Source organism: Dipodomys ordii, unplaced genomic scaffold, assembly GCF_000151885.1.
Source record: "Dipodomys ordii isolate 6190 unplaced genomic scaffold, Dord_2.0 Scaffold14, whole genome shotgun sequence".
In the NCBI taxonomy this organism is placed as follows: Eukaryota; Metazoa; Chordata; class Mammalia; order Rodentia; family Heteromyidae; genus Dipodomys; species Dipodomys ordii.
In genome coordinates, this window is record NW_012267230.1 from 10,255,173 (window position 1) to 10,267,251 (window position 12,079).

At 56.8% G+C, this 12,079-nt stretch overlaps 1 protein-coding gene across 1 annotated transcript; it reads right to left on the reverse strand.

Moving 5' to 3' along the window:
• Positions 1-719: 719 nt before the first annotated feature.
• Positions 720-5,216, reverse strand: Rmi2 (RecQ mediated genome instability 2). Its single transcript, XM_013011476.1, has 2 exons — positions 4,919-5,216; positions 720-1,864 (listed from the first exon to the last, which is right to left on the reverse strand). The coding sequence occupies exons 1-2, from the start codon at positions 5,214-5,216 to the stop codon at positions 1,716-1,718; spliced, it is 447 nt and encodes a 148-aa protein (XP_012866930.1). The 3' UTR covers positions 720-1,715.
• Between the last annotated feature and the right edge of the window lie 6,863 nt (positions 5,217-12,079).

The window sequence follows — 12,079 nt, forward strand, 5'->3', positions numbered from 1 at the left end:
CTACCATAGACTAGGCACTGTGTAAAAGTGGTGTATGCCATCTTTACTCCTCATACCAGTTGCTATCATCTGGGTACAATTTGCATTTTATTGATAAGAACAGAGAGGTTAGACGACCAACTAGCTTAGCAATGGATGAGACTCAAATGTAGATCTACAGGACTGCAAAGCTCTTACTGAAGCCAATTATCCTGAAAACCTCCACACGGCAGACACACAACCAACTCATGCCTGGCGCTGGTGGCTCAGACCTGCAATCCTAGCTACTCAGGAGGCTGTCTGAGGATTGTGAAGTCAGCCCAGGCAGAAACATACTCTTATCTCTAAGTAATCACCAAAAAAAAGCCAGAAGTAGAGCTGTGGCTCAAGTGGTAGAGCACTAGCCTTGACACTCAGGGACAATAGCAGCCAGGCCCTGGGTTCAAGACCCCGGACAGGTACAAAAAACAGAACAACAACAACAAAAAACAAACTAGCTCACAACAAACTTCATACAGCTAAACCCAGATCCACAATGAACACAACCGCTTCCCATTTGTTCTAGCTGTTGTGGTTTGAGAACTACTGTCTCTTGCTGCTGGGGTGCGGTGGTGCCAGGCTGGGGGTTTAATACTAGACCGACCACAGCCCCGCCAAATGACCACATGGGATGGGGCCTGGGGAGGGTTCCTAGGCGGAGCAAGTCCTGCGTGGTGCTGTAAGGGTGGGCACTTTCCCATCATACGTTTGGCAAAGCCCCCAGAATGTATACTGCACAGTGCACCCTAATGTCCAACTACTGATTACAGGTGGCGCAGGGTGAAGGCCCGGCAGATCATTCAGTAAATGCCAGATGGACATGTTCGTGGTGGCTGCTCCTGGCTGCCTGTACTAACGGCGTCATGACCACCAAATGGCCCTTGGCAGGAGAAAGGCTCAGCACGGAGGGCATCCATGTAACATTCACTGTAAGACACTGCTGCCCAACTGAAACAACACACCACATCACAGCACGCAGGAGGAGGAGGAGGGTGAGGCCAGCCGAGGCTCCCCAGGGAGACTTTAGCAACGGGACACACAGTGTGGGATCTCTACTTCCTGCCAACCAAAACCTGCGTGGGGGAAAAAAAAAAAAGCAAAACTGTTTTCAAAAGCAGACACTGGATACAAATTTGTCAGTGGTAGAATATTGACAATCAGGTAAAACTCTGCTGGCATAGGGGATACACGTGGCCCCCCCAATGGTGAGGCAGAGCGGCTCCCAGAGGGCAGGCTGGGCTGGGCTGCGCTGAGCAGCCGCTTAGTTTCCAGCAGGAATCCGCTGTCACCACCAGTGCTTTCTGGAGTGCAGGAAGGAAGCGGCTGGAGTCTTGGTTGAATCCAAGCAGAGGAGATCTGAATCTGTGTCCCATCTTGGGGAGGTGAGAAAACCCTGAGTCAACGCCGGTCCTCGTTTCTCTCCCTGTCTGTGCCCAGTCACCGCGGACAGCGTCTGAAACGCCAGCAGCGATGGCAGGGTGGTCATGGAGAAAGAGCCATCACTTTTCATCAGGGGACGGTGGGGGCGGGAGCTGGAGTCCTCCAGTATGATGAACTGTGGCGGGCCGCCATGGCTGGGCGGACATCCACCCTAGCAGCAATCCCTCTCCCAGAACCCTTTGAGAACTGGACCCCAAGCGCTGGCCGGGAGGTGCTCAGGGCACTAACATTGCCGGCTGGGGCCAGCACGGTGGGAACTAAGGCAGGCTGCGGTGGAAGTCCTCCACCTCCAGCTCCCACATGCTCCGGTGCACTGGGTTTTCCGACAGGTCCGTCATCTTCACGGCCTGGAGGCTGGGCTCGGGGCTGCAGGCCTGGACCACTCCCATCACCATTACGTACTTTCCTAGGAAGACAGCAAAGAGGACCAGGGTGAGGCTCCTGCCTGAGCCCCGTGGCGCCCTGGCTATGGGCAGCAAAGCCTCACGGACGGGGAAAGGACACAGAAAACCATCGGGGCCCTCGGGCAGCTAGGAGGCTGGGCACAGAGCATACGCCTAGCAGCCTGAAATGATGCATCTATTCCTGGTGACATAAATGTTCAACCGGAGGACATTCTGTGTTCAAATCTTCACCCACCTGTGTCTTCATGCACCAGGCCTCCAGGGGCGACGAGTTCTAATCACACTCCCAAGACAGGGGCAGAAAAGCCAAGCTCTCCTCTAATTCTTGCTCCGTGCTCCCTGCCAGGCTGTGCCGGCTTTCTGTGCAGACCGCTGTCTGCAAAGCCACTTCCTGACAGCCGAAAAGCAAATCCAATCTTCCCTTCCCCAGGTTGCCAAAAAGCTGGGCAGACACAGCCCCTCCCCCTGCCCCTCTCCACACACACACACTGGCCCACTGTGCAGTGTGCAGCGCTAATTCCTGCCACTTCTGGCTCTGTCCCGCCTGGCCAGCGCTGGGCACCCACGAGTCGTCAAGGCAAGAGCAGGCTGCCACGAGGATGATCTAATGCCACGGTATTAACCACGACTCTCTTCCAGTCCTGGGGGAAATGACTCTCCTTGAAAGCACAGCTTGGCTAGTCACAAACCACACAAAATGCAATTGTGTTAAAAAAAAAAAAAAAGAATTCTCCAAACTGCAGGAAGGGCAGGCAGACGGCCAGCCCCACGGCAGGCCCCGTTTCCTGGTCAGGGCTGAGTCTGAGCGCAAGCCCAGGGTTTGGCCGCCCAGCACTGAGTTGGCCCTGGCAAGACACGGACAGCTCTCAGCACTCGGGTCCCTGAGCTGTGAAGTTCTACAAAGGTACCAGCTGTGCACTCCTCAGTCAGTGGAGATGAAAGCCCACACATGGAAGGGCTAAAGGCCAGGCCGTCAGACCAGCCAGGAAGGTGTACACCTGGCTTGCAGAGCAAGGCAGCAAGACACATGACACCCTGGTGACCGTGGGGGTCACGCCCCATGCCCTCTCCAGTGTCTGCCCTTCTCTTTTCCCACACGACCCTCACTAGACTTGGGGGACTGCCCAAGACTGCCTTCAAGAGGCTTGGCCTGGCTGGGTGCCAGTGGATCACACCTGTAATCCTAGCTACTCAGGAGGCTGCGATCTGAGGATCATGGTTTGAGGCCAGCCCCGGCAGGACAGTGAGATTCTTATCTTCAATACACTACTCAGAAAAAGCTGGAAGTGGTGCTGTGGCTCAAGTAGCAGAGTGCTAGCCATGAGCACAGGAGGCTCAAGGACAGTGCCCACGCTTTGAATTCAAGCCCCAGGATCGGGGAGACGGGAGAGGGGGCTTTGCTGAGACCCCAAGCTTCATTGTTTATAGGCAGGGATGGCAGAGACTTTTTGCAAAGGGTCAGATAGTTAATATTTTAAGTCTTTGTGGACTATAGGCTATGTCACAGGGCACCTCTATTGGTAGAGTGGGACATGACCTTACACCTTATGGAAACTACCAGTGTGTTTCAATAAAACTTCACTTTTGGGGGCTGGGAAGGTGGCTCAGTGGTAGAGCGCTTGCCTTGCATGCCTGAGGCCCTGGGTTCAATTCCTCAGCACCACATAAACTAAAAGAAAAAAGCCGGAAGTGGCACTTTCATTCAAGTGGTAGAGCGCTAGCCTTGAGCTGAAGAGCTGAGGGACAGTGCCCAGGCCCAGAGTTCAGGCCCCATGACTGGACCCACCCCCCAAAAAAACTTGACTTTTTCTTTTCTTTTTTTGGTACCTGAGTTTGAACTCAAGGCCTCGCACTCTTACTTAGATATTTCCACTTACAGCTGACACTACCACATAAGCCACTCCTCCATCCCGGCTTTTTGCTGATTAATTCGAGATGGAACCTTGAAGACTTTTCTATCCAGGCTGGCTTCTGAGCTCTTGCGCTCTCAGCCTCCTGAGTAGTATTACAGATGTGAGCCAGTAGCACCTGCCTGTGATTTACTGACTTGTGAATTACATATATGTTTTTTCATGTCATGATGATTTCTTTTAGCCACTTAAAAACATCACACGCATTTCTAGCTGGCAGGCTAAGTGACAAGTAGTATGGACCTGAAGTTCGTCAATTCTGGGCTGGAGCTAAGGCCGAGGAGGGGGGCGTGGGGCGGGACCCTGAACATGTCATAGACAGCAAGAGTCACAGTAGGCTGAGGCCTCACCCAGGACAGGGCAGCCACCTTCGGGTCATGGTCTCCCTGACGTGCACACAGCAGGCTTTGGGTCTTTTTGCTCAGAGAATAAATCCAGAACGTTTAAAAGTTCTGACAGTGTAATGGGAAAGGTGTGGGCCAGGAATTCAACCTGCCTTTGAGTCCCAAGCGGTGCAGGCCAGACCAAGACCAAGGGCCCCGCCTCCAGTTAGAATCCAGACTCTCAGAACAGGAAGGGCCCTGGGATGGGGAGGAGGTGGGGGGAGACGACGACTCCACACGTTAGGTCTGGAGGTAGCGGCCTCCTGCCACCCCACACAAGCTCCGTAGGGACCAAGGGTCCCCAGGGGAGCCGGTTCCCAGGCTGCCCCTGGGTCTCTGCGACCCAGGCGGCCAGCATGACACCCCGGGCCTGCACAGGATCAGTGGACACCCCGGGCATTAGTGGGTGTCCAACGCCTGACACGTGGAATAAACCGGTTCTCAGGGCACCTATGGAAAACAGGCTCTGAAGCTAAGCTGCCAGGGGCCACACAGCGCAGGCCGCCCCAAAGCTCAAAGGGAGCTCCAGGCCCCTCCGGGACCCCCGCCCCTAGGGGCACACATTCTCGGCCTCCCTGGCCCCCGCGAGCCCCACCCCAGAGGACTGTGGGGCGCAGGTCCAGCCCGAGCACGGGCGGTTCCGGGGAGAGGCAAACTCCACTGCGCGGCGGGAGGGACGGACGGACGGACGGACGGACGGAGGCGGGGGTGGGGTGGGGTGGGGTGCGGGGTCCCCGCGAGCCTCCCGCGGAGGCCCGGTTACCTGGGACGAGGCAGGGCCGCCCGCGCGGCACCCGCTCCAGGCCGCGCACCGAGAAGGCCCCGCTCGGGTCCCGCAGCCGCGCCTCGCCGCCCGCCGCCGCCAGCACGGTGCCCTGCATCCACACGGCCTCCAGCTCCAGCGGCCCGCGGCCCGCCGCCGCCCGCGACAGCCGCCACGCGCCCGGGCCGCCCTCCGCGTCGCGCCGCAGCTGCTCCGCCAGCACCTTGAGCGGCGGCGACCGCGGCAACCGCACGGCCGCGGGGCCGCCGGCGCCCGGCGCACCCTCGGTCGCCGCCATCCTGCGTCGCAGCCGCCTTCCCGCCAACTTTGATAGGCAGAGAGGCCTAGTCCGCAGCCACCAATCAGGAGCGCGCTGGAAGGGCTGGCCAATAACCCGCGACGGGAGGCGGGACCAACGGGCCAGGCGGCCCTCTCTAGCCCCCGGGAGTGCGCATGCGTACGTCAAGTAAATAAACGCCCCCGAAGTAGTAGTGAATGAATGAAATTCTGGGAGGGCCGGGGAGGCAGAGCAACGAAAATGGGTTCTAAATTTTCTGAGCTCATCTGTTAAATCCCCCAGCCTGGAGAGGCTAATGTCAACTCGTCATGTAACACTCAATTTGTACAGTAAGTTACGAACCCAGTCAGGAAATGATCTATGTAAGCCACGGCTATGCTAATTAGTCTCTTGATTACGTAAAGTGTACCTGTGTCAGTGTCACACTAGGAGGTGGAGCTGTGGCTGCCGGCGGCAGAGCACCAGCCTGACGCGAAAAGGCTAAGGAACGGCACCCCAGCTCTGAGTTCAAACCCCAGTACTGGTGCGCACAGGCACAATGCACCCCACTGTTTCGCATAAATGTACACAATCATGTGTCAATTTACAAAGTAATGTAAGGACGAAGTTAGAAGGGTAAGGGGATGGGACTGCGCTCATAGAGTTTGCTTTTTGTATATTACTATCAAATATTTCCTGCCCGGGCTGGCTTCCAAGCGTAACCCTGGGATCTCAGCCTCCTGAGTAGTTAGGGTTACAGGTGTGAGCCACCTGTGACTGGCTATCAAATAATTTTAAAGTTAATAAATTACCATGAAAGAAATTCATGCTAGTTGTAGATGATTGAAAACAGGAACTTGAGAGCAAAAGAAATTGTAAAATAAATCAAAAGTCATGAGTGTTAACTTTTGAGTATGTTAAATTACAGGTTTTAAACTATACAGGATTGTATACACAAGGTATTTGCACATTGTTTTCACTGAGTAACATCTTCCACACCAATAAATACCCTTCTGCATGGTCTTGAATGATAGTCTAACACTCCAGTAGTCTCTGTCCATATCTAGCCAATATCCTGTAGGGGGCAGTTAAAGTCATTGCCAATTGTTGTTTACAAATATTGACTATTTAAAAAGCTTGGTGTGTTGAGCAACAGTGGCTCACACCTGTAATCCTAGCTACTCAGGAGGCTGAGATCTGAAGATCACAATTTAATGCCAGCCCAGGCAGATAAGTCCTGAGACTCTTATCTCCAGTTAACCACTGAAAACCAGAAGTGGCACTGTGGTTCAATTGGTACAGCGCTAGCCTTGAGCTGAAGAGCTGAGGGACAGCGCGCAGGTCCAGAGTTCAAGCCCCACACCAGGGGGAAAAAAACAAAAAACAAAAAAACAACAACCTGGATGACAATGGCTCACACCAGAAATCCAAGCTACTCAGGAAGCTAAAATCTGAGGACCATGGTTCAAAGCCAGCCCGGGCAAGAAAGTCCGTGAGATTCTCTCATCTCCAATAAACTACATAGAAGAAGACAGAAGTGGCACTGTGGCTCAAGTGGTAGAGTCCTAGCTTTGTATACAAAGAGGCTCAAGGATCATACTCAGGCCCTGAGTTGAAGCCCCAAGCCTGGAAAAAAAAGAAAAAAATATTCACAACTAAATTTTTCAGATGAAATCCCAGGAAATTTCTCCTTAAAAACTGGCTGTCCAGCTGGGTGCTTGTGGCTCTCTCCTGCGATCCTAGCTACTCAGGAGGCTGAGATTTGAGGATTGTGGTTCAAAGCCAGCCCAGGCAGGAGAGTCTGTGAGACTCTTATCTCCAATGAACCACCAGGAAACCAGAAGTGGTGCTGTGGTTCAACGAGGTAGAGCTCTAGCCTTGAGCAGAGAAGCTCAAGGGTTCATTCCCAGGCCCCGAGTTCAACACCCACAACCAACCTCCTCTTCTCCCAAATTGGATGTCCCTAATCAACAAAATCTACAAACCCTACACCAGGGAATCCTTTAGGTCACAACCAGTCTGAGCCATGCCCACAGCCCCACTTCATGGCAGACTTTGTACACACAGCTCCCCACAGCTCCAAACCATCCGCAAGAGGGTGGGTTTGGTTGTTTTTCAGTACTGGAGTTTGAACGCAGGGCCTTACACTTGCTAGACTGGTGTTCTACCACTTAAGCCATGCCTCCAGTCCGAGTATTTGCAGGTTATTTTTCAGATGGAGCCTAGCCCACTTTTTCTACCTGGGCTGGCCTGGAACGCTGGTCTTCCAGATCTCAGCCACCTGGGTAACCAGGACTCCAGTGTGAGCCTCTGGTGCCAGTGGCCTCGTCTCCATGCTGACCAGAGACACCTCTGGCCTGCCAGTGTGCTGCTGCCGGCCTGATGTGTCTTAGCCTTTGATGGAATCCTCGCTCCATCGGGGCGTAACTGCCTGCCACCATGACCTGCAGGGAGCCATCCCTTCCCTCCCTGCACGCTGGAATGACGGAAGCCAGGGTGCCTCAGGCCTGATGGCATTTTAGCCCAGGTAATCCTGCTGAAGGCGGCTGTCCCAGGTGCACAGGATGACGCTGAACGTGTCCCCTTGTCCTCCTCCAAATACAAGCCAGCAACAGCATTTGCTGACTGTCCATGCACTGAGACCTCCAAGGCCATGGACCGAATCCCACCTTTCCTCTTTGTAAGTTGGGTGTCTTGTGTTTTTGTTACAATGATGGGAAGCTGACTAACACTTCAGAAAGGTTTTCAACTAGAACAACAACAACAACAAGTACCCAGGGGGTGTCTGCCCAAGGCCACACAGCCAGAATGAGGTAGAGGCAGAGCCCGCGGCCCTCCCAAGCTGGACTCCTCCCATTAGCACAGGTGAGAAAACAGACATCATAATATCCCCAAGGGAGCTGCCATCCGGAACCTCTGCTGTGCCGGCAACCTGGGTACATCTGGGTCACACAGAGGGTGTCAGGTGACAACCCCAGTCAGGTGAGCTTGTTTACGTGTGAAAATTCTCCTGGGGCATAAACAAGAAACCAGAGCGAAGGCAACAGACCCTCTTTCTCACAATGAGCCTAGTTCTGGGAAAGTGAAACTTCCAGAAAGTGGAGCCTAGCATCCCTCTGCCTGTTTGCATGGCTCCCTTAGCGCTTGACTGGCTCTGCCTGTGATTGGTAATGTAATGAGGAAGGAGGTACTGGAGACCTCAAAATGCAGCCGGGGCATGATGACTGGCATTGTACAGATGGCTTTTGGAGGGGGGTTCAGCCAGAAGACAGGGGCAGTTTCTCCAACGCTGACCAGCCCAATGTCCAGGACAGAGGCTTAGGGGACATGTGACCCTCTTGGGGTCAGGCCAGCGGGGCAGCACTGTGTCCGAGGCGGCTGGCTTTGGAAGGACGTGAGACTCAGCCTTCCCTAGCGCAGCTGCAGCAGGGAAGTTCCCGGGGGCCCCTGCAGCTGGAGGGGGGAGGGGAGGCCAGTCCTGCACAGTCTGAGCATGTGCTCTGGCTGTCTGGACAGCGTCTTCTTCTGGTCATTGGACAGCCAAAGGTGACATGGCCCTAAAGGAAGACGACAGCCCCAGACCTCAGGACCAGCATGCCCACAGCCTCTCTGGCGCTCGCTCTCCCGAGTAACTGAGGCTGCCTCATTACCTGTGCTCACCTCTCCGTGGCCCCGCCCCTCCACTTCGTGGTCTGCAAAATCTCTCACGTCTGTCTGTGCCCTGAAAGAGGGCTGCAGCGCTGTTTTCCTGTGGCGACCACATAATAAACTTGCTTTCTCTGCCCTTCACCCTATCTCTAGATCTCATGGATAGGTGTGAGCGGCCAAACCTGATGTGTGGAACACCAGGAGTTTGGACCTGGGGGTGGACAGCCTCTGGTTTCTGGCTACCTAGCTGGGTGCTTGGGGCTGGCTCCTTCCCGAGGCCTGGCCAGCCGCCCACTGCGGTCCCCAGGGGCCGGGCAGGGGCTGGGTCTGGGCCAGGGCTCTGGGAGGAAGCGGTTTCATCTGGGCAGAGGGAAGGTGTGGCGAGCTCCCTGGGGCGGCTGTGGGTTTGTGCTGGGGCAGATGCCTGTGTCCATGCCTGGCTCTCCACAGCTGCGGCTGGGGCAGGAGAAGGAAGCCACAGGCGGCTTACAGGAATCAGGGCTTCTGGGGCTGGGAAGGTGGCTCAGTGGTAGAGTGCTTGCCTTGCATGCCTGAGGCCCTGGGTTCCATTCCTCAGCACCACATAAGCAGAAAAAGCCAGAAGTGGCGCTGTGGCTCAAGTGGTAGAGCGCTAACCTTGAGCTGAAGAGCTGAGGGACAGTACCCAGGCCCAGAGTTCAGGCCCCACGACCGGGTCCCCCCCCACAAAAAAAAAAAAAGGAATCAGGGCTTCTGCAGGGCAGCGGATGTAAAACTGAAGTGCGCGCGCACGTGTGTGCACAAACCATAAGGATGGTTTGCCTACAGATGCACCTACACGCAGGTCCACATGTACGCCAGCCCAAGTGCACATCTTGCTGCATGCCTCACAGCGCTGCAGCTGATAGGGACTGGTGAGCGTGGGTAGGGACAGATGGGAGGACACAGCGGCCCAGAGACCACAAGGGACCTGCCCAGGATGGCCAGCGCATCAGTTTCGGGAGACTTGTAAGGACTCGAGACAGGAAGTGAATCCTCACACTGGAGCTCAGTTGGGGGAAGTCAAAGCACACCCAGGGCCAGGGCCCCCCGACTCCCAGAGAAAATCTATCTTACGCTCCAAGACATAAATGTTTGTCCTATTAATACATAGCTGATCCACCTTGAATCTGAGGGGGCTTGACTGGGGCTTGGACTCCCCCAGAGCCCCTTTGTGATGGCCTTTCCCGACTCTCCTTTTCTGGGCCCCCAGAGGCAGGGAAGGCCAGGAGCACCCAGCTCCTGGTGGAGGGAGCTCCACTCCTGGCCTGCTCTGACCTCTGGGCACATCTTTGAGTAGGTTTCCCAGGGCTGCGCTGAGGGTGGGCGCAGGGGAGCTCAGAGGACGTCAGGGCTGTGTGTGGAGAGGCTCTGACACTGCTGGATTGCATGTTCCAGCCCTCCGGTATTCCTGGAGTCCAGAGGATGCGGTTGTAGACTTGAGGACCGCAGGCTCACCACCGAAGAGCTGTGTGGCTTGGGCACATCCCTTCAGTACCAAGCCATGTATATGACACACGCACCTGCATGTGCACACGCACACGTGCACACACAGAGGAATGATGGATGCATGCTGCCCTGTCTGCTTCCCCAGCCCCATCCTCCGTTCCATTATTCCTAGAACTCCAGCCACACAGGCCTTTCTTTTCCTTCAGGATGCCAGAGGCCACCTCAGGGCCTTTGCATATACTGTTACTACTCCAGGGACACTCTTCCCTCAGATTGTCAGACATTTTAGTTCAAAAATGGCTTCCCTGAGAGCCCGGTGCCCCACACCCAGTGGTAACCTGGTAACTCCGTGCCAGCCTTGCAGGTCCTGCAGAGCTCGGGCCCCTCTGTCCCCTCTCCAGTGTGAGCTCTGGTCCCAGGCTGGAGCTTCCTGGTCTATCCTGGCCCTGATGGCTTTGTCAAGTGGCCTTAGTGGTAGCATGTCTGCTGGGGGTAAAATACAGGGTGAAACCCTGTGGCAGGGTGCTGGTGAGGCCTACCACGCACCAAGGCGCAGCAGGGTGGCAGTGGTGATGGTGGTGGTGATGATGATGGTGGTGGTGATGATGATGGTGGTGGTGATGGTGGCGGTGATGATGGTGGTGGTGGAGATGATGATGATGGTGGTGATGATGATGGTGATGGTGGTGGTGGTGATGATGATGATGGTGGTGGTGGTGATGATGGTGGTGGTGGTGGCGGCGATGGCGGCGGCGGGTCTCCTGCCCCTTGCTCTACCCCATCCCCAGCCAGGCTCCGGACAAAGGCGCGGGCAGGGAGCCAGCCTCCTCCCACCTCATTCTCCCATTCACAAAACCCGGCTCCTGGGAGGCTGCAGAAGAGCAGCGCCGCCGGCCCTGAGGCCAGGTCTGCTCACTCACACGGGTCATCGACCTGACAGACAAAAACTAGAGTGCCAGCCTCGGAAAATGAGCACCCAGCCGTCCCCAGCCCCACTCCCCCGCCCCGCACGTGGGTGCAGGAGCCCCAGCAGGCGGACTGCGCAGCCCGTCCCCGGCCACGCCCCACGAGACCACGCCCACTGAGGCCACGCCCCGCGAGGCCACGCCCCCGGAAAGGGGCAAGGCGGCTTTGGGAAGGGGCTCCCGACCGGGCATGCGCGGTGTACCCCGCGGGTGGGGGGACCCTCCCCGTGTCACCTCGGGCACCTGCAGCAGCCTGGTCCCCCCAGGTGGACTGCGGGTCTCGAGGGCGCCGCCTGACCTCGGGGCACCGGGGTCTCCAGCTGCTCACCTGCACAGGGGGCAGGCGGCCTCCCGTCCGCCCTGCGGCCCCAGCCCCGGCCCAGCCTAGTCTGGCGCTCGGCGCCGCAGGCCAAGGGAGGGACCTGGAGCGGGGAAGGCTGGGGCTTTCCGGGAAACACAAAACGAAAGGTGCAGGCGTGCAGCGGGGAGCAGGATGCAGGGCAGCGGGCATGCAGGGGCGCGGGGATGTGGGGGTGCAGGGCTGCGTGGGCGCAGAGGTGTAGGGGTGCAGGGCCCAGGGCTGCGGGGGCGCAGGGGTGTAGGGGCGCAGGGCTGCGGGGGGGCAGGGGTGTAGGGGCGCATGGCCCAGGGCTGCGGGGGCGCAGAGATGTAGGGGCACAGAGATGTAGGGGCACAGGGCCCAGGGCTGCGGGAGCGCAGGGGTGTAGGGGCGCAGAGGTGTAGGGGCGCAGGGGTGTAGGGCGCAGGGGTGTAGGGGCGCAGGGCCCAAGAGATGTAGGGGCA

Excerpts from the sequence above, each read along its gene's own strand:
- Rmi2 (XM_013011476.1), bottom strand. The coding sequence starts at position 5,216 with ATGGCGGCGACCGAGGGTGCGCCGGGCGCCGGCGGCCCCGCGGCCGTG. Across the intron at positions 1,865-4,918 it reads GCGGCCCTGCCTCGTCCCAG|GAAAGTACGTAATGGTGATG; the intron begins GTAACCGGGCCT and ends CTGTCTTCCTAG.